The sequence below is a fragment of the Mustela nivalis genome (assembly GCF_964662115.1).
Source record: "Mustela nivalis genome assembly, chromosome: 14".
NCBI lineage: Eukaryota > Metazoa > Chordata > Mammalia > Carnivora > Mustelidae > Mustela > Mustela nivalis.
The window spans coordinates 47,355,208-47,376,639 of NC_139033.1; the positions used below are offsets into that span (position 1 = coordinate 47,355,208).

General features: G+C 42.9%; 1 protein-coding gene and 1 long non-coding RNA gene across 6 annotated transcripts in view; one reads left to right on the forward strand and one right to left on the reverse strand.

Moving 5' to 3' along the window:
- Positions 1-464: 464 nt before the first annotated feature.
- Positions 465-15,159, forward strand: LOC309847993. Its single transcript, XR_014302770.1, has 3 exons — positions 465-614; positions 10,827-11,032; positions 13,558-15,159. It is a non-coding gene; the product is annotated as an uncharacterized lncRNA (long non-coding RNA).
- Positions 14,878-21,432, reverse strand: part of SETBP1 (SET binding protein 1) — a 362,812-nt gene continuing 356,257 nt past the window's right edge. For all 5 annotated transcript variants that reach the window (XM_082698922.1, XM_082698924.1, XM_082698923.1 and 2 more), the window contains one exon: positions 14,878-20,302. In XM_082698922.1, coding sequence (XP_082555048.1) covers positions 19,680-20,302 — 623 coding nt within the window. In that variant the 3' untranslated portion in view covers positions 14,878-19,679. The remainder of the gene's footprint in view (positions 20,303-21,432) is intronic.

Here is a 21,432-nt window from a genome sequence, read left to right on the forward strand (position 1 = left end):
TCTGTGGCCTTGAGTTTGTACTGAAGGGACTCAGAGCAAGGCTACCTCCTTTTCCACATGGCGCAACTTCAGATCCTCAGAGACAGTTATTTTCCCACTGAGATTTCTGCTTGGGCCAACTCCAGCTGGTTTACTCTGCCATTCTTCTCAGGTATGATGTGGTTTCCAGATTCTTCACCCTCGCCATCCAGCCCTTGGATGAAAATCACTGGTAGTATCAGCAGGACAAGTAGTCATAGTAGTAGCAAGTTTAACAGTAGCAGCTTACATAATATTGCCAGGCATACTAATAATGTTTTCCACTTGTGTTGCGGTTCATAAAAAACTTTCACAGCTATTGTCTTATGTGACTCTCACGGTAACACTGGGAGGTCGATAGTACAGTCTCTCATTTTACAGAAGAGGAAACGGAACGTATCACTTGCCCCAGTTCTCCTATCCAGTGCTCTGCCTTCAAGCCAGTGCGCAATACTCTTTCTGCTACAACATGTCTTTTTTAATGTGTTGCCAAACACTACATACTCCCGTCGCAGCCAGGAACACCACAAATCTTGATGGGAAAAGAAGCAGAAGAGAAGGCAGAACCAAGACCAAGCTGCTGCCTGGCGTGGGAGGTGAGTAGTGTGTGAAGGGGTGCTGGGCAAGGCTGGTGCTGATGTCTGATGGTGTGTGCGTGTGTGTGTGTGTGTGTGTGTGTGAGAGAGAGAGAGAGAGAGAACAAGAACCCCAGGGGGTTTTCATTTCTCTCCTCCCACCTCCCTCCTTCCTCCTCCAGGCTGGACACCAGATTCTTTCTCCTCAGCAGCTAGGGAAGAGCCCCCAAAGGAAGGCAGCTGGGGAGCTGCTCACCTGGGGCTCAGCACAGATTCCTCAGGTCTGACCTGGGCCCTCTCTGGGCAACTTGGTCTTCCTCACTTCCCCTCTTGGGTCACCACATGGTGTTAGCCCCTGGGGAACACTTTTCTGGGTCTTCTCCCAGAAAATCTAATTTAGCCAATTCGTAATACATAGTTCAGTTCACAAAACATACCACTGAAGAGAGTTGGGCAACTGAATAGTTCTGCAATTTTTCAACAGGCCAGAGCTTAGGAAACATAAAGCACATCTGACTTAGCTGGACGGCCCAGCCTACCTGCACTGGGAGAAATCAGCCCACAGTGAGCCTGGATGTGCAGGAACACAATGTTCCCTTTTGATAGGGGTTTCAAAGTGTTTGTTTCCTGGAAGGGGGGGGTGGGGGAGCAGCCTGAGTGCTGTGCCTGGGAAAGGCCCTCAGGATTTATGAGTCTGCAGAAACTTTGTGTGCTGCTCTCGTAATAAGAGGGAGACAGAACGTTCTGTCACCACGTCAGGTTCTCATGCACCAGGCCTTCTGGGAATGCCTCCCCCATCTGAGAATTGAAGACAGATGGAAGCGAGTTCTTTAGTTCACTTGCACCATCTTCTCTCCTTCTCAGATGCTACTCCAAGGCAGAGAACCTGGAGGAACTTGAAGGAGAAAGACCACAGAGCAAACAAATACTGCCCGAGGCACAGTGTTCATTGGAAGGCTTTCCTGATTGCTCTAGTCCCCAAGGCAGATACCTCAGTGGCCTAGTCAGTCAGTCAGTCAGCAAAAGGCTCTTGATATTTCCAAAGGGGCTGTGCCTGGCACTGGATAGGAGGGATAGAACAAAATCCTCAACAGAGGCTGGGCTTCTAAGTAGGTGCTTGCCTTAGGCATGAGTGGACACCCCCGAGAGCGAAAACAGTAAGGGACAGTTAATCATAGGACTAGATTCCCTGGCTTCAGTGCCTAAGATCTGCAGGAGGGCGGGAGGGGCAACTGCTTTCATCTGGTACAACACGGGATTCTGGGGGCTGGGGGTGGGGGGCTTTCACTGGACTGGAAGGCCAGACACAGTAGAAGCACCATGAGGCTAGTAAGAACAGTCCAAATACAGGTGTCCCCTGCTTTTCGCAAAAGTTTGCCTTATACCACTTGGCTTCTTTGAAAGACCTACATCAGTACCTGTTTTGCTAACCAAAAGAAATTCGAGGAGGACTTTTGCTTTTATGAGAAAAGGTAAAATGCAGAAGTAGCCTTCACTGTTTGTCTGGAGCCACAGGCGATGTTAGGGAGGGAGTGTGTGCACCCCTGCAGCAAGGGCGGCCCCAGCAGCCGCGCTCAGCTTCGCAGCGTCGACCAACTGCCGAGGCTTTCCACCATGCCCAGATGCCTTATCTCGATGGATTTTTGTGCATCCCATACCAAGATGTATCCTAAGTTATCAGAAAAGCCTCAGAGAGGTTATTTTTGGGGTCTGGGGGAACTCGCAGACATTTATCTGTATAGGTTAACCATTAACAGCTTCTTGATGCCATTTCAACTTACGATTTCCCAGGAACACTGGGCTTTCAGATAATGGGGAACCTGTAAATACAGCCTAATCTAGGGACTAGAAGACCTGGTGACCGAGGGTCCCTGAAGCATAGCATGAAAGGGAATGGGCTAGGAAGTTATAAACATGAGATGGGGATTATGATTCCCTCTCAGGAGCTGAGGAAAGTACTACAAGGCAACTTTCCTAATGAGCTGAATTGTGTGCACACACTCTGTGTTTTAACTTCCTGGTGACCAGCAGTTCAGTTAGTCTGTGCCAGGGGCCAGCACGCTTTTTCTTTTAGGGTCAGGCAGTAAACATCTTACACAGGCCTTGTGAGCTGAACGTTCTCTGTTATAACTACTCAACTCTGCGGTAGTGGGAACGCAGCCACAGACAACACTTTAATGAATGAGCGGGGCTGGGTTTAAATAAAACTTTATAGATGGACACTAAAATTTGAATTTCATGTAATTTTCACGGGACATGAAATCTTATTTTTCTTTGGATTTTTTAATCAAAATGTAAAAACCATTCTTAGCTTGTAGGCCATACAAAACAGGGAGAAAGTTGGATTTAGGCCTTGGCCTAAGTTTGGAAGCTCCTGCTCTAGGAGAAACTGTATCGCATTTTGGTAGAGAAGTAAGGAGAGGAAGATGAAGAAAAATGGCCTTTATTAAGTACTGACATTTACCTCTATGTGAGCTGAAAGTCATTTATTTGCTCTTTGCTTGCTGCACCTAGGTAAGTGGGTCCTGAAAAGAACCTCTCTTAAAAATATTAAATAGGGATGTATTTTTTTTAATTGAGCCCTGCTGATGGTAATTCATAGCCACCCTGGTTTGTGAATGTTTTATCTCAATTATGTTAGCCATCATTGGCTGTCCTTTCCCTGAGGGCTGGCACCTGTGTTATGGCCACTGTATTTATATTGGCTCCCACAGACTTTTTTATGGAGTGGGCCTATGGTAATTTATTATTGTGCTGAATCAGCAAATTTGAGAATATTTTGTGTGCACAGTACTAAGTATTAAAGGGAGCACATAATGAAAATAAAAGACTTGGACCATAAAGCATAAGCCAATCTCTCTGGAATTTTGAATCCTGGTTTATTGTTTTAAAAATGTATCATAAATGCTCAGCAATTTCAGCCCAATTTTCTTTCTTTTTAACAAAACGACGCTTTCCTATTTATCCATGTCTATTCCACACTGATCCTTTCTTCCTCTTCTGTGACACCTTCCCACACCAGCCTGTCTGATCTCTGTTCCACGATCATAGCGCATGCATAGCCTACAGCATGTTTGCTTATACTTCCTTCCTCCTGTTTATGACACACGCCAGGGATACCTCTCCTTTGCCCTTTCCAGCAGTCTACATCCACACTTTAAGGTCAGGTTTGGGTCCTTTTTTAACTTAAATATATCCTGCTTCTCCTTGTAACTCCTCAAGTCCTGAGGTCCTGGCCTACCCGTCTTCTTTCACTTTGCGTGTCAGATCCACAGAGAGAGGCAGAGACAGTCTTAGCTTGTGAGCAGAGATGGCCTCTAGGCCCCTTCCAGTGGTTAGCACGTGGCCACTGAGAATACGCTGGAGAATATACTTACCCCAAACCCGTGTGTCATTTAAAAGGACACCAGAGGGGCACCTGGCTGGCTCAGTCCATAAAGCACGTGACTCTTGCTCTTGGGATTAGAAGTTTGAGCTCCCCATGGGATGTAGGGGTTACTTCAAAAATATATATTTTTTAAATCTTTAAGAGAAAACTAAAACACTAAAAATAAAAAATAAAATGACCAGTGCAAGAGAGGATAGGGATAATACGATGGAGAGAGAAGGTTCAGAGAAGAGTGGGTGAGGGACACTGGGGCAGGAAATCTTAGGACATAAACCAACATGTTTAACACGACAGGGAAACACAGAAGATGGAGTGAAGGGGAATTAGGCCGTCCTCACCCTCGTCTCTTTGTAAAAGTTTAGGAAAACTAATTTCAAATAAAAATTAGACACCAAAACGTGTCAACTTTTAAATAATTTAAAATATGTTATTGTAAAAAGAGAATCAAGAGGTAGAATAAACATATTCCAGTAAAACATGCCCATAAAACAAAACCCCAGCCTGCTGTTTCAGAATGAGCTCAAAGACATGAAGAAAATGTTAAAAGATATAAAAGAAGAACAACATGAATTAGGAAGACCTCAGAAATGAAGTGACAGGACTCAGGGACAGATTTGAAATCAACAAAAATAAGTCAAAACATGAAAATGAACGCAGAAGGAATACCCGAGTGAACGAACACAAAATGAAAATACCTGAAGAGAAATCCAAGGTTAAACAAATTTTAATAAATTTTTAAATTTTAAATTAAAAAAGGAATAGAATGAAGAGGGAGAAAGGACGTGTGATATTGTGGCTAAAATTGGAGCCATGCAAAGATCCTGGAAGGGTAACAGGAGTCCCTCAAGAAGAAAACCAAAACAAGGAAGCAGAATAAAGAATCTGAAAAAATAGGGTTCAGAAAGACTTGCCTTAAAAGAAATTGGTTATGTATTTAAGAGAATATTGACAAACACCAAAATATATTCTAGTAAAATGATTGGATTTTAAAGCAAAAGCAAGGGACTTTCCAAGAAAGAACATTAGATCATTTTCAAAAGCAGCATTTCATGCCAGTGGAGAAGGACGGACCTATTTCAAAGACTCAGGGAGAGAAGGTGTGAGACAAGGATTTTATACACAACAAATGGACTTTCAAGTGTAAAGGGCACCAACCTATTGACCTGCTAGGACTTGGGAAATGATACTCCCAAGAATCTTTTCTTAGGAATTTACTTGACTTTGAGCTTCAGACACCAGAACAAGTAGAGACACTGGTCAGATTCCAGTGGTTAAGTACTAAATACTCAACTAGTTTTAGAACTAAGATTGAGTGCGTGTCAAAAGAGAGCAAGTATATGTGTTCTTTATGTTCTGAAAATGTGGACAAAGAACAGCAATAAAGATGGGAGAAGCAGGAATCTCATGCTGCTTTCCCCCCACTTTTTAGAAAATCATATTGATGATGGAATTAAGTTGTTCCTCAGAGACTGTTGTATATATGATGTGGAATAGAAAAAATGAATAGTTATGGTTCTTCTATTTCATTTGCCTTTAGTCCTTAAGATTCATGGTATAAAAAAAAAAAAAAGATGTAAGTTTTAGTAAAAACTCTTCTGATTCAAATTCAGGTATTTGATTTAGAAGTATCATTATGAACACATACACCAAGTTCATACTGATATTTTTCAGTTCAAATTTATCTCAGTTTATCTATATCTATCTATCTACCCAGTTAGCCCTGGTGCTCAAAATTTGGTCTTGAAAGACCATTTCCCACTTAAAAATGTACAAAACAAAGCAAAATAAGAACTCCTAGAGAAGTGGCTCGTTTAAGATCTGAACAGAAAAAAATGACCAGATGAGCTTAGGACATCTCATCACATCAGATAGCCAAGAAGCTATCAAAGCCACTAGGTTATATGAAGCTGCTGGGGTTAGACAAAAAGCATTCAGGAGCCAACTTGAAGCGACTCCAGCTGGCCACAGATGGGCCAATTTGAGCTTTAATAATGATAATAATTGCAACAGAGTGAAACCCTTCAAATATGTTTAAATCCTTGAGTTCAAAATAATATTAAAAAAGACTAGTTGATTGCTTTTGGAGGGTGATAGGGAACGGACTTGTTATCCAGAAAATAAAAGGCAGAATCAAATATTTCTTATGCTTTTCTTATATGAACTGTACCACCAGGTGACTGCAGAGGAGATAAGGGAAAACACCTCTTTATAAAACCATGCCGACTAATCAGTGGAAAGTAATGACAGTATTAAAATGTCACCATTTTTCAATCCTTAATAAATTAATAGCTCTAGGCATTGCGTATCAATAGCTATTCACATTACAGAGAGACAACCAGACATTATGTGCCTCTTGATGAATGGATACAGTTCCACCTACAGTCTTTCCTAAGGGATCAGACCTGATTTCAGCTATTTCTGGATATAGCTCTGGATCTAGCTGCCAATTTTCAGGGAACTCTGAGGACAGAGGAACATGTTGAACTACACCAGGAGTCTGCAACATCCACATTGTGGGCACCTCTGCATTGCAAAGAGCCAAGGTTCTTCAACAGGACCATGGAAAGAAGAGTAAGGGATGAAGGGGAGACATGTACATTCAAAGAGACCTAAAAGGCACAGCAAGTTTAAAAAATGGAGGCGACTAACTGTTCATGTCTGGGAAGGTAAACTTGGCTGATAAAACCATAAGGAAGTGCACTGAAGTGATTTCTGTAAAAGTCGAGACTTTTGGAGGAAGGATGGGCTGAGCTGGATGAGGAACACAGAAGCACTTCTGGGGTAGTTTAATACTTTCTATTTTTTGACCTGGGTGGTGCTTATAGACTGCTTTACCTTACAGTGATTCAAGAAATCATATTTGGTGTGGTCTCTGTATTACTGTTTTATTTTATAATACATAGTTTTAAAAAGTGAAATGTCTGCAGAGACCCAGAGAGTTTAGAGAGCCTTTGGGAGCCTCATGGTTATTTCTAAACATGTACATTTCCTTGGTCACCAAGAACACAACAGTGTATAACTGACATTCTCCTAAGCCAAAGGCTCTAGCTCAGGCAGAAAGAGAAGCAGAGCCTCTTTTCCTAGCAGTGTGGGTCATTACCACTCCACCCCAGCCTGCATCAAGGCATGTGTGTGCCTGGATGGGTGTGAAAAGGTAGGGGGGTGGTGAGGAAGAGAGCAGTGGAAGGTGTATATATAAATTGCTGCACTGAGGAAAATTCATTTATTTAAGAGAAATATATTTTAGCATTTTGAATCAAGATAACTCAGGCACAAAAAGCCTCTATGAAGATTGTCACAGATATTGTGGGGAAATAAATCTGTTTGGGGGTGCGGTGATAACATTCATAGGCACCAGCAGCCCCCATGCATCCTCACAGGTGAAGCTTCCAAGGCTCATCAGGTGTCCACATCAATTGGCTTTGGTGCCATTTTGTTTTCCGGGGCTGTTAGTTACTTCGCTTTGCCCTTCCAGTTGAAGAGCTCCTTTATGAGCTCTCAGGTCATTATTCTCTCCTCCCCTAAGATCTAGGACACGGGCAAGATAACAATGCAGAGACTTGAGGAGTACCAAGGGTGTGTGTGGTAGGACAGGCAAAGAATCAGACTGGGAGTCCAGGCCTTGGGCTCTCGGCTGGGTTCCATCATTAATTAGTAAGCATGTGAACACAGCTGATTCATTTCATCTCCCTGTGCTCAGTTTTATCATTTGTTAATGGAAGGACTTGAGCTATAATCTTTCTAAGGTTTCTTCCAAAATAACAGTCTATTATTAATTGAAAGAGTCTTTGGCATCAAGAAAGGGAAACACATTACCAAGTGTGACATCACCAAGATTATGGTCCATTATAGAAAAGCACTTGGCTGAGACTTAGCATGTACAAGTTCTAATCCCAGCTATGCCCTTAATAACTGTGTATTTAAAAGACAAGTCCTTTATCTTGTCGAGCCTGTTTCCTCATGCTCAAATGTGAATAACACTCATGTTTTAAGACTTTAAATATAAGTGAAAAGACAAATTACAGACTAGGAAGAAAATATTTGCAAGTCACATATCCAATAAAGCCTTATATTTAGAATATATAAAACATTCTCAAAACTCAGCATTAAAACAAATCTAATTAAAGAAGGGGCAAAATTCATGCATAGACATTTCACTGGAGAGGATATACAGATGGCAAACACTTGAAAAGTTGTTCAGCATTATTAGCCATTATAGAAATGCGAATTTAAACCACAATGAGTTATCACTGTGTACCTATCAGAATGGCTAAAATGGAAGGTAGTGATAACAAACATCAAATGCTAGCGAGGATGCAGAGAAACTCTGTTATTCATACATTGCTGGTGGGAATTTAAAATGGTATAATTGCTCTAAAAAAAAATCATTTATCAGTTCCATTCAAAACTAAAAAGGACTGACCAAATAGCCCGGCAATTGGAGTTTGGAGTAATTTTCCCAAGATAAATTAGAATTTATTTCCACACACTTACTTGCATATCAATATTCATAGCAACTTTATTTGTAATAGCCCCAAATTAGAAACTACCCAAATGACTTTCGATGGGTGAATAGTTGAAAAACCCTGATATATCCATGCCATAATGTACTACCTAGCAATGAGGTGAAACCCACTACTGAAACACACAACTTGGATAAACCTCAAAAAATTTATGCTAAGTGAAAAAAAAAAAAGCCAATTCAAAATCATCGGTGTAAGTCAACTACTCTGATACTGGCATACTGGAATTAAACAATTGAGTAAATGAATGGCAGATGACAAGAACCGAGTTTTTTTCTGCTGGAGTGGAAGGTTACAGATAAGCAAGAGCAGAAGGCTAGAATGATCATGTGGTAATTTATTACAGTTAGAAATACAAGTTTAGAATCATATTTAGCTTAATAGAGATACAGATGTTTGGATTTAAAAATATTTATATATAGTGTACATACGCAGGTTAGTATACACATACATATTTCCTTGCTTCGCCAGCTGAGAGGGCCAAATAGTAGTGACATACCAATAGCAATACTCAAATGCAGTGCCCATATCTTGGCTTCTAATACCATTCTTTAATAAAAGAACTTAGATCATTAGAGAAATGGTTAATTCTACGACTGGCACAGGAAATATACAAGATGAGTCTGGAACATCTTATAATGTCAGAAAGTAAAAGGTGCCACCAATCCCTATCCCCCCCCCAAAAAAATTATGCACATGCAATGATGAGGATATGTCAAAGAAATATAGGATCCAATTGAAAGAATTCCCAGTGGCTATAATTCTAATAATTTAAGCAGCAACTAAATCAGGTGGTATCAGAATATAACCCAGAGTATAAAATCAATATCCATGAGTCCATGTCAATATAAACCACTCATTAAATAAGTGAATAAATGGGTATAAAAGATAATTTCTATATGATTCCACTTATCTGAGATACCTAGAGTAGTCAAACTCAGAGAAACAGAAAGTAGAATGCCACGGCTGGGGAGGTGGGGAGTGGGGAGTTGCTGTTAATGCATACAGAGTTTCAGTTTTACAAGATGAAAAGGTTTTGGAGATTAGTTGCACAACACTGTGACTATACTTAACACTACTGAAGTGTGCGCTTAAAAATGGTCAAGGTGATAAATTTTCTGTCATGTGTATTTTACCATGATTACATTTTTTAAAAGATTAAAAAAAGATATTTTTGGAAAGAACGGTAGAATCTAAAGTGTATATTTCAGCTAATAATATTGTTGCAAAGTTAATTTCTTAATTTTGATAATTATACTATGGCTATGTAAGATGTTAACATTAGGGGAAAACGGGGTGGAGGCATTAAATAGAATCCCATATTGTTTTAGCAACTTTTCTGTAAGCCTAACATTATTTCAAAACAAAAAGTATTTTTTAAAAAACCCACTCTTCTGTTTGTGAGGATTTCAAATAATCTATGTAGATACGCAACCCAGAAGGAGAGAAGCATAACTCTCCATTTCTTGAGTGTGGGTTCCATGTGGTGGGTTCCTTCCAAGGAACAATGTATGAGAAAGCTGGGGGAGAGGAGTGAAAGCAACTTATCAGCCAAGTGGTCAAGGTTAAAATCAGCAGTGGTAAGTCTTGATAGTCTGTATACCCTACTTCTGCGGTCATTTTCTCAAGAACATATGACCCCAGACTAATGAAAAAAAAATCCGGCAAACCTAACTCAAGGACATACATGGCCAATACTCCTCAAGATGGTCGGTCAAAGGTATTAAAAGCAAGGAAAGTATGAGAACCTGTCACAGCTAAGAGGGGCCTAAGGAGACGTGACTAAATGTGATGTGGTCCTCTGGAAGGGATTCCAGAACATGAAAATGGAGGTGAACTAAAAACTGAAGATACCCGAATAATATATAGTTAATAATAATGTAAAAATTTGTTTTCTTGTGACATAGATGCCACACTATACTGTAAGATGTTACTACTAAGGGAACCTGGTCTTATTACAGGGTTTATGGGAACTCTCTGTACTATCTTCACAACTTTTTAATGTAACATTCTTGAAGTAAGAAAATTGTTGAGCTGGAGCACACATTAGTGGTTGCCAGGGATGACGATGGTGAGGGAGAGAGTGGTCAGCAAAGGGAAATTTTTGCGGTGATGGTCTAGTAACTGGGGTGGGGGGGGGTGTTTGAGCGCTATCCTTGTGACAAAACTGCAAAGATCTCTGTGTGCGCCCTGAAACTGCCTGACGTGTTTGCCCAGGCAGGCGTCTGGTTGTATTAGGATTCTCCAGACAGGAACAGAACTAATAGATTATATTTATACACAGACAGAGAGAGTGTGTGATTTTTTTTCTTTTTAATATAGGAATTGACTCACTTGGTAATGGAGGCCGAGAAGTCCCACGGTCGGCTGTCTGCAAGCTGGAGGCCCGGGAAAGCCGGTGGTGTCCTTCAGTCCACACTCCAAGGCCTGAGAACCCGGGGAGCCGATGGCGTGAATCCCCGTCGGAGGGCAGAAGATGCGATGTGCACTGAGAGGTTCCATCTCAGCAGTGAGGCAGAAAAGGAGAGGCGAGTCCCCCCCCCCCCACCACCCCTTACTCTATCCAGGCCCTCGCAGCACAAGCTGAGACCCTGCCACACGGGGGAGGGCAATCCACTTAACTCGGTCTCCTGATTGAAACACGAATCTCACCTGGAAACACCCTCACAGACACGCTCGGAAGCAATGTTTCATCGGGGCAACCTGTGGCCAGTCAGGCTGACACATAAAATGAACGATCACATCTCGTTTCATTGTTTTCTTCCAGTTGTTTAGAGTGGGGATGGATTTAGGGTCTTCTGGAGTGGTAGTAATGAACGCAGTGAGGGAAATCATGAGAGACTGGTCTTGGGGGGTCTCAGGGGCAAGGACAGCTTGGATGGTCTGAGAAGCAGCTGCAGAGATCATCTCTACCTCCCAGAGATGCACAGATCTCAAATTTTTTTTTTAAGCTTTTTCTCACAAAATCAGTTTTGTGAGAGTAAGATGCTTATCTCGTACAGATGCCACAGCAAGGGTGCACGGCTTGACCAGGACAGTGCAGGCTGGATTTCAGCTCCTACTTTCTTTCTCAGCCAGGTCTGCTTGTGCAGGGCACAACCTTCGCAATGGGACATGGCAGCCCTGGCTGAGGCTTATACTCTGTCACATGTGGTATTATTAAGAAGAGTAACCAAAAGAGTGGTTTGAGAATTTGTGGGTTGTGGACATGAAACTTCCCAGAGGAGGTGGGGCTTGATTTGAACTTTAAAAGATGAGGAGACGTTGGACAGGTAGAGATGGGAGCAGAGAGTTCATGATTTGGATTTGCTTGCTTAAACCTCAGTGAGATCATGTCTTCCTTGCTCATCCTCACATTTTTGGTACTTGGCAATGTGCAGACAGGGAAGGAAATAAGGAAAAAAGGAAGAAAAACGTGATTATATATGTGTCCTCATGATTCTATTTTTTTTCCCCACTCATCTTCCATACCCTCACATCGTTCGATCAGATTAGGACAGGACAGGCTTGAGGTGACAACCCCAACATGTCATTGGCTTTACGCAGTGGTGGGAGATAAAAATGGAAACTCAAGGTGGGACCTGGTTGGAAAGTGCAAAATGACGGCACCGGAGACTTGAGACCCAGATATTCTTTTTTTTTTTTTTTTTAAAGAATTTATTTATCTCTTTGACAGAAATCACAAGTAGGCAGAGAGGCAGGCAGAGAGAGGAGGGAAGCAGGTTCCCCACTGAGCAGAGAGCCCAATGCGGGGCTCGATCCCAGGACCCTGAGATCATGACCTGAGCCGAAGGCAGAGGCTTTAACCCACTGAGCCACCCAGGCGCCCTGAGACCCAGATATTCTTGAGAGTTGAACCTCCCATTTGAGAGTAAGCAAGGGAGATTCCGACAAGTTTCACCTGGGCATAGAATTCTTTTAGTGACCAAGCAGAAATACATCCCAGGTGTCTCGATTCTTATTTTACTGCCCTACCCACTAAAAATGGGAGAATTACATTTTAAAATAGCATATTTTATTCATATATCTCATAGTTATGAGCGAAAATGTGTGGTTTCTAACCCTTTCGAGGTTTTACTATTTCTAATCTGTTACTTTCTTATTTAGCATAGATACAGGTCAACAAGACCTGGAACCTGTTTTCCCTTTAATTAATTCTGTAAAAAGAAGCCCTCGTGACACTTTAGGCAGTGCACTGCCACCACTGTGTCACACATAACACCATGGATATGGGCATTTCCCATAAAAGTGAAAGTGTCATGAGAAACAGCAGAGACACACACACCACCATCGCCTTCTTCCCGATTCCTTTTGCACCCGGTCATTATCTCATCTAACCTGTAAAGAGCCTTCTATGACCTTGGGCAAATCTTTTAGCTTTTCATATCCTATTGTCCTCACTCCCTAGTACATGTGTGACAGGTTGAAATTTTTTTTTTAAGATTATTTATTTATTTATTTGACAGACAGAGATCACAAGTAGGCAGAGAGGCAGGCAGAGAAGTAGAGGAGGAAGCAGGCTCCCTGCTGAATAGAGAGCCTGATGCGGGGCTCGATCCCAGGACCCTGAGACTATGACCTGAACCGATTGCAGAGGCTTTAACCCACTGAGCCACCCAGGTGCCCCAACAGGTTGAAATTTTTGAAGCCATAACTGATTTCCAACAGGTCCTCCGTGCTACTGGTGTCCGTCCCCAGTACAGTCAGGGAGGCGGGCTTGTGCTCACCCCCTCAAGGCATGCATCTGACAGCAGAAAGCACAGGGGAAAGAAATTAAAAATACTTCTCCCCACTGCCACTGGCTTTTAAGTTTCAAATACCTAGACACTAGGCGAGTAGAAAGGACTCTGGGGCACAGAGAAAGGATTTGGAAGGAAGTTGGAGCGAGGTTTTCTAAGTGATCTTTCCTTCCTTCCCCTTTAGGTTAGCAAGTGACCCCCTAGGTCTGGAACTAAGATTCTGCTATGCTGGTGGAATGGGGGCTTACAAATTAATAATGTTGAGTTGCAGAGAAATTTAACGGTATCTATTTCTTTCACCCACCTGTTTGTAGATGGAGATTCATGCCAGCCCCACGTGTGAACGCATCGGACTTCCCCCAGAGTCTTTGTCAGCACATGGTCACTCTGTGCACTGATTAGAACCCTCGAAGGATGGGGAATCAATCCATTCCAAGGCAAACCTTTTTTCCCTGCTGGGAAGTCCTTGCTGATTTCAGGAATACCACCAGTCTAATGAACCCAAGTTGGAAAGAGGACTATATCAATTTAAATTTTCCTGGTTCCAGTGCAAGATGGTTGGCAGAGAGGGAAAAGAGGGCAAATTCTGCTTTGTTAGAAGTTGCTGACTGAATTCTCTGAGTCCCAGGAGGCTACCTAAAGCGGCCGTGATCTGACCGTCCTGAGGCTGCTCTGACAATCTACTCTGACAGCTTCCATTCATTCCACCAGACTCCCGTTATCCCAGCCTGGGTGCTGCAAATACCCAAAGTCCTAATAAGTGTCACAGCGGGTCCGATTGATAGTTAGGGATGAGTGCGGGTCACGTTTCTTACATACCTTGTTGGCTTTTGAAAGTGGAACATCAGGTTAAAGAAAGAATGAAAAATACATAAATGTATGTATGTTTACATACTATCCAAGTAGAGCATGGAAATTCTACTTCAGAAGGGCTTTAAAAAAAAACAACTTGACTCTAAATGAAAAATTAGAACAGAGTGTGAGGAGAAGAAAGTGCCAGCCTGGCGGCCCCCCCACTTCTCCTGGGACACCATCAGTTTTACCACTTGCCATGTTTCACTTAGAACTGCGAGTTTGTTTTTCACACTCAGGCCTTGTAAGTTCCTTCAGAACAAGGACTTCTCACTCCTGGCTCTTGTCCTCATGGTCTTGTTCAGACTGGTGGACGTTGGCTAGGTGACCCCTAACTGGCTATAGTTGATTAACTAGCCTTTCCTATCACTCCAAACTTGAACTCCAGCCAGGAATCTATCCTTCAGATATCTGACATCATGGGATATTTGGTAAGAAAGTTTAATCCCTATCCACAATGTTCAAAAAATCTAGGGCAGGATGGGTCTCCAACATCATACGACAAGCTTTGATTGCTTTCAGCAGAGGTTCTGACTGGTTCTTTGAATCAGCCATTGGCTTTATGTTCAGGTGTAATGTATTCTGAACAGTAACCCAGTAAATCAGTCTCAAATCCTGCGCCAAACATTCTTCCCAGATTCAGACAAAAGGCAGAAGTTTGGTTAGAATTTTCTCAATGATTCTCTGTCCAGTTTGTGTGAGCAAAGACCCCCCAAATACTATTAAACTCCTTAGTGATGTGAACCAGATGGAAAATAAAACAAAAGAATTCACAACTCATGTTAGACTGAATTGAATGTCTTTAATTTCACACAATGAATAACATATGAATAGGATTAACTTTTTTTTTTTTAATAGTTAAGTGCTCTATACTGTGCTAACCTGATCTGGTAGCGAAAAAGACTGAGCTTTCTTTTAGAAAAAATGTTTAAAACCCAACATCTAAGACCATGGAGGAGCATGACAGTAAAGCATGCCAGATGTATCTACGCCTCAAATAACAGCAAGTCCGTGTTCATTTTAAATGTACAAAAATGCTTTATGAATAAAAACTGTTACAAAAAGAACATTTCAAACAATGTACAATTTTCTTGCCTCTATATTCAATAAAATACAAATACATTTTTTGTTCTAAAATATGTTTACATACAATCAAAGTAGAACATGCAAATTACACTTTAAAAAAGGCTTTTAAAAACCACTTATGAATACAAACTAAAAATTAGCCAGCACGACTTATAAGACAATCTTGTGCCCCATTTTTTTCTTTTGAAATATATATATACATATTTAACACATCATGTGCATTTATTATTATTTAAGAAATAGATTTTTTAAAAAAGGAAGAAAAGAAAGACACCAACCTAGGTTGGAACTGCTCTTCAGTGTTGACCGGTGGCAGCTCTTCTCAATCCTTCCCCCCTGTAGTGTTTATTATACCTGGGGAAGTGGTAATCGATATCCAGGAAGTTTCTTCCTTGGTTGATATGTGCTTCTAAGACTGTTCCCCAAATGACCGAGTCCCACGGGAGGGAAGACTCATCAGTGGGGCAAACTCTCCAAGAAACAAGAGGCAGAGGGAGCCTTGTATTGTGGAAAGAAACTTTAAAAAACACCAAGAAAATGCTACGGTATATTACAGTTTGAGTTTCTAGGCACTGTGATGACATTATCTGTAAGCTCTGGCATTTGGACCATTGTGATACTAGAGGGTAGTGTTGAGAATAATGTCTATATTTATCTACTCTTACATGATGAAAAGGACTGAAAATCCCGCAATGTAACACTTAAATGGCTTCTGAGGCATTTCGGCTTCTGCCACCCCGTCTCTCTCCATGCTACAGTTGGCATTTAAAGGCTTTGGAAATATATGTATAGACTTCAGACAGTTCCCAGGTAAATCTTCCTAGTGGTAGGGGAAAAATATTCTCCAAAAACTCATTGTCTGAATATCGTTGGGTCATAAGCTGTAGGAGTGGGATTTTTCTCCAAAAGTACTAAACCCAAATCCTTTATGATCTGCATGTAGTACATCACCTGATACTATAATTCTGTCACCACTTGCTTATCATATTTATAGAGCCAGCAATGTGCAGAGCACAAATTCCGGCTGCCATGGAACATGGCCTCCCACTCCGGACAGTAGCCAAGTTAACATGCTAATCCTCTGTCAGCCCTTAGTCACCTACTCTGGGCTGTCAGTGGTTGTTGAGTCCCGGTCCTGCCAAGTCACAACCCAGCTCCTGACATGCTCTCCTTTCTTTTGACCTATCTTCCTTGGGTTGTAGCCAGAGCCATGCTATTTGAGGAAGTCAGACTTCTGGATCTTTCATCTGAGATGAGGGGTTGAAAAGCAAGTGGCTCCTCAGCCACGAAGGAGGGTAGATCAGAAGACCCATCATCACCTAGAAGGAGGCTTTTGCATCTCAGTTTATCCTCTGCTCACCCCTAATCAGACTCTCTATAAGTGGGTTCACACTTGCTTGCTGAAGGAAAGGATTCCAGAAAAACAAAACAAAACAAGAGATTTCTAATGAAATAATTTGTGGATGTGTTTATGGAGTCCTATACATCCCAAAGGACATCTTCCCTAAATAAAAATGCAGCTCCAGAAGGCAGTGTTGACTGGCTAGAGATGCCTCGGTCCAGGTCAAGATTGCTGGGGCTCTCATCCTGGGTCTGCAGCAAATGAGAGGTGAAACTAGACTGGCCCAGTGTTGAGCCTGGACAGGAGAGGTGAGGCTAATGGGAAGGCGTTAGAGAATAAGGAGAAGGTTGTACCAGTGAGAGGAGTTAAGTCAATGGAAGGTAGAAGAAAAAGGGAAAGGTCACGTGACACGGAAGGGGCGCTGGGCAGGGGAGAGAGGAGGTTGCCAGGTGCTGGGACTTGCTTCCACCTTCCATGGGTTTATTCAGCATGTCTCACCCTGGCTCCTCTGCCGTTTTCTAATCTATTTTTAGGGTCCTAAGTATGGAGGATTTGTATTTAAGTCACATGACAACTGTAGAACTGAGTTTATGTATAAGTGAGAAGCCTGCTGTATCCCTCCAGGAATGCCTTACCTTGGTCTGGAAATTCTAATGCCTCCTTAACTTTTCTGAAATTTCTCTCCAACTAGAGGTTAATGTCAATTAGGGGTGGGGGTCCTTCTTTAAGAAGTTTAGAGAGGGGCCAGCCCATTCTCATCTGCAGGAAGGTTTAGTCTGCTCACAGTCTTGGTGGGGGAAATGCCTGGAAGAAGGGTAAAAGCAAGAATGAAGGAAATGATTTTTCAAAGCCTGACAGGAGAGAAATCCCTTTATGGTTTAATTGGAATGAAAATGGTTGCTCTTTCATGGCAACGGTGGGGTGAGCGGGGCTAATTTAAATCTTCCTCTCCGGTGACTTTAGAACCACTCAGACATGGCTTAGGAATGACAAATTGAAAGTGGCTGGTTTGATTTTGCTGTTCAACTTGTGTGAAATGCCAAAGGTCCACCTAGGTCACAAACGGAGTATCTATGATATAAGCTTTAAAGTACAGGAGAATGCATCCCTTTAAACTTACATATTACTAGGATTAAATGTGACTGACCTAGTGGGGAGCAAATGATGTTAAGTCCAAGGTGACGGGGCAGAATAGGATGGCTCTGTGGGTAATTTCACCCAATTGTTGGTGCCATGACAGAGCAGTGATGTTCGCAAGCATATAAACTTGGGATTTTTAAAAATTTACTCCCATAGATATCCCATCCCTTAGTCTCCTGTGTTCCCAACAAAAATCCATCTCTCTCTAAGGAAATAGTGTTGTGTTTTGAAGTGATAATACAATTTCCAGCCAGTCCCAAGTTCCTGTAAAGAATCTTAATTTGGAGGTAAACCAGATATTCTAATTCCTATTAGAAAATTGAATTCTGTCTCTCAGTGTCTCTCTTTTTATAATCTACCATGCCAGGTGTTTGATGTCTTGGGGAAGGTAAGGGGAGGAGGAAGGGAGGAAATCGAAAATACTTATTTGAAATTTCCACATCTGACTTTTAGAAAACATCTACGGCGATGGAATAACTTCATATTCATTCTGAGTCTTCTTAACATGTTTCACTTGAGCTGTGGAAATGGGTGTTAGAGATGGAATATCTGTCCACGCTAAACCGATGGCTAGAGTACAACTTGGATGAGAAATGTACAGTTGAAATTGACCATTTAAAAGACGATTTGTCACACACAGTTTGCATCCATGCAGACTGATAGATTTATAATTACATTATGTACAAAAATGTTTTAGTTTATTAAGGCAACCACAATTTGGATACTTTGTCCAAGGTGGCTTGATACAATTGGAGTGGTGATACCCTTTGAGCATTTTCTTTTCTTTCTTTCTTTTTTTTCCAGATAAGAACACTTAATCCCATTTGCTTTTAAGAAATAATTACCAAGAGATAATGGACTTATTCTATTGTCTTGTTGTTTCCTTTTTTCAATGACTTACGATAGTTACTTGTATGAAAATTCACATACCAAGGCATTGCTAGACATTTGTCTTTCTGGTGGGTCTGGGGTTTCAATTTTTGGTGATTTGTCAGTTATTCCATTTGCTGTAGGCTATTAAAACCATTTTATTCTGCCTATTCTCTGCTGATATGTTTTAAGTATAAAAATAACCTGGTTGACACCCCGGCCAACATATCCTCGGCTGCTCTAAATCACTTATTAAAAAGGCTCTATCACTACTGAGTATCTCTGTCTCACAATGATTGGGATTCAAAGCCAAGTTCCTTGGGACAGCATGCCAAGGGTGAACATTACAACACACATAAAGTTTACATTATTTAGGTGTGTACCAAGGAAAAGAAGGCAACAAGTAAGTTAATGAAAAGGTATATGGAAATACAACGGGCAAAGGAAAACTAGGAACCGACTACGCTAAGTATCAGTGTGTGGTACAGAGGAGACATACAGAAGGATCTGGATCCACGTCTAAGGTTGCCTAGCACTAGCATTCCACCTTCTGATGACGAATCCATCTGGGAAACTGTATGGTTAATGGAAAGATTCAGGTCACCTGAAGATGAAGTTGGTGCCCCGAAGCCTAGCCGAGCTTGGAAAAACCAAAATAAAAGTAAAAACCAAGTAAATGGAAATGGGTTACAACAAAGCCAGTCGAGAAATTTGCAGCTTTTCTCCCCTTGGAATGTTTCCTAATTGAGGGTGCTTCCCTTTCAATTTTCCTGGCCAGCAAATGCAATGGAATCAGAGACGCACCTTGGATGCAGGAGGTCGGGTGGCTGTCGGAGAGCACCACCGGCTTTCTGCTCCTCCATGGGTCTTCTGCTCGCCTGCAAAGGATCTAGCCATACTGAAGTGCCGCGTGGTTTGCAACTGCTGTGAAGCACAGACAAGCTTCTTTTGAAGGCGTCCCCCTGCTTTGCTTTCCCAAGAGCTCCTGATGGCTCCACCCCGTCATCGGGCGCGATTCTGCCTGCCCAGCTTCTGGAGAGAAGGGCATCGGTGTCCCTGCAGCGTGGGATTCTGCCCCCACCCCGGCTCACTGCACTTCCAATGTGTCAGTTCCCCCAGCCCCAGGTTCAGACGCCCAGACCCACCCTAGGGAAGGCCATCACTCTCACTCCCTCGGGACTTCCTCTGCCTTTTGGCCTTCACCTCCTCTTCCTGGGGCAGGGGCTGCTGCGGGGGCGGCTGCTGCAGGGGCTGAGCAGGAGGCTGAGGTTTGTGTTTCCTCTTCCCTCCTCCTCGGGGGGTCTTGGGCAGGGGTGGGGGAGGCGGGGGCGGCGGCGGAGGCGGGGGCGGGAGGGGCGGCGGGGGCGGCGGGGGCAGGGGCGGCGCCTCCCGGGCCATGTGGATGACCGCCTCGATGGTGGCCATGATGGTGTCTTGAGTGGCCGCTGGCTCCAAGACGAGCGGGCTGAGGCTCGGCTTCTGCCCCCTCTTGCTGGGAAGGTCGATGCATTTTTCCAGCACCGGCATTTGGTCTCTGGAGTCCTCATCGAACTGCGTGGGCTGCTTTCGCGGACGCCCTCTCCTCTTCTTGACGAAGTTGTTGCCTGTCTTTGATTGTCTCTGCAGCCGCTTGGCCTTTAGGATCTTGTTCACGTGGTCCAGGTTCTTCTTGGTGGACAGGATCTTGGAGTAGTTGCACATCTTGCGCACCTCGCACTGGATGGCCTCGATCTCCCGCCGCTTGAATCGCTTCTTCAGGGAGGAGCTGGCTGCAGGAGGGGAAGAGAGAAGGTTGAGCACCAGAGGCAAGCCGCCCGAAACCCCGCCTGTGTAGGGACGACTGGCACTGTACTTGGCCGTGACGACCCTGGAAAAGCAATGCTATGGATGTGACCCGGTATCTCTTCTTCCTTTCTCTTTATGGAAACTGAAAATAATAAAAATAGTAAGTATCTTCTGTGTACACGGCATTCCTTCTATACCATTTCCATCTTCACAACAATTCTGTGAAATACCCTTGTTGCTGTTTTTGAGACTTAGAAACTGAAGCTCACACCTTGTAGGAAACTCTGCCCTGGCGGTCAAGGTCAGACTTGGTGTTCCCATGACCTTCCCCTATTAAAACTTTTTTTTTTTTTTATTCAGCCCTGTGACATTTGATCTGACGGAATTTAGGATTAGGTTATGCTTTCTTTTTTTGTAGATGCTGGATGCAAAAAATGACAAATAGTCCTTTATAAAAAGCAATCTGGATCATTCATTCCTACTACCAACCTCACAAAAGACACACCTTGACCTTGACACACCTTGTACAGGAACCCCCTTACCTCTAATCCTCTTCCATCCAAGTACTGACCAGGCCCGACCCTGCTTAGCTTCCGAGATCAGACGAGATCGGGCGCGTTCAGGGTGGTATGGCCGTAGACACCTCTAATCCTCTTCTACTGACAGAAAGGAGGATTATTTTCCAGGACACTCTACCTGAGATGACACCATTTCTCTAACTTTTGCCCCCAGTGTTCTGGATTTGTCAAGCTGCCTGAAGTGTCCCACTGACTGAACGACTAACCAATTCATCCTCTGGAAACCTTGAGGGAAATCAGCCAGATGTTTCTGAGTCATTCACACTCCCCATACTGGGCTGTCGGTTGTCTGCAAAGAGTTCTTTTCATGTCTTGCTGGCCAGATGCACCTGTACTCTTGGGAGTCAAACTTCTAGTCTCCAGAAGTCTGGTATTGCCACCACTAACCAGCCTTCGGAACCCCTTCCCCTGCAAGTTCAGACACTGTGAAGTGTGAATGGCTTCAAGACGTAGCGGACCTTTCCTCCTTTAGGTCATTCTTTCTCCCTGTGCTGTTCCTGAGCACGCATGTACATGCATGTACAACCATGTGTGTA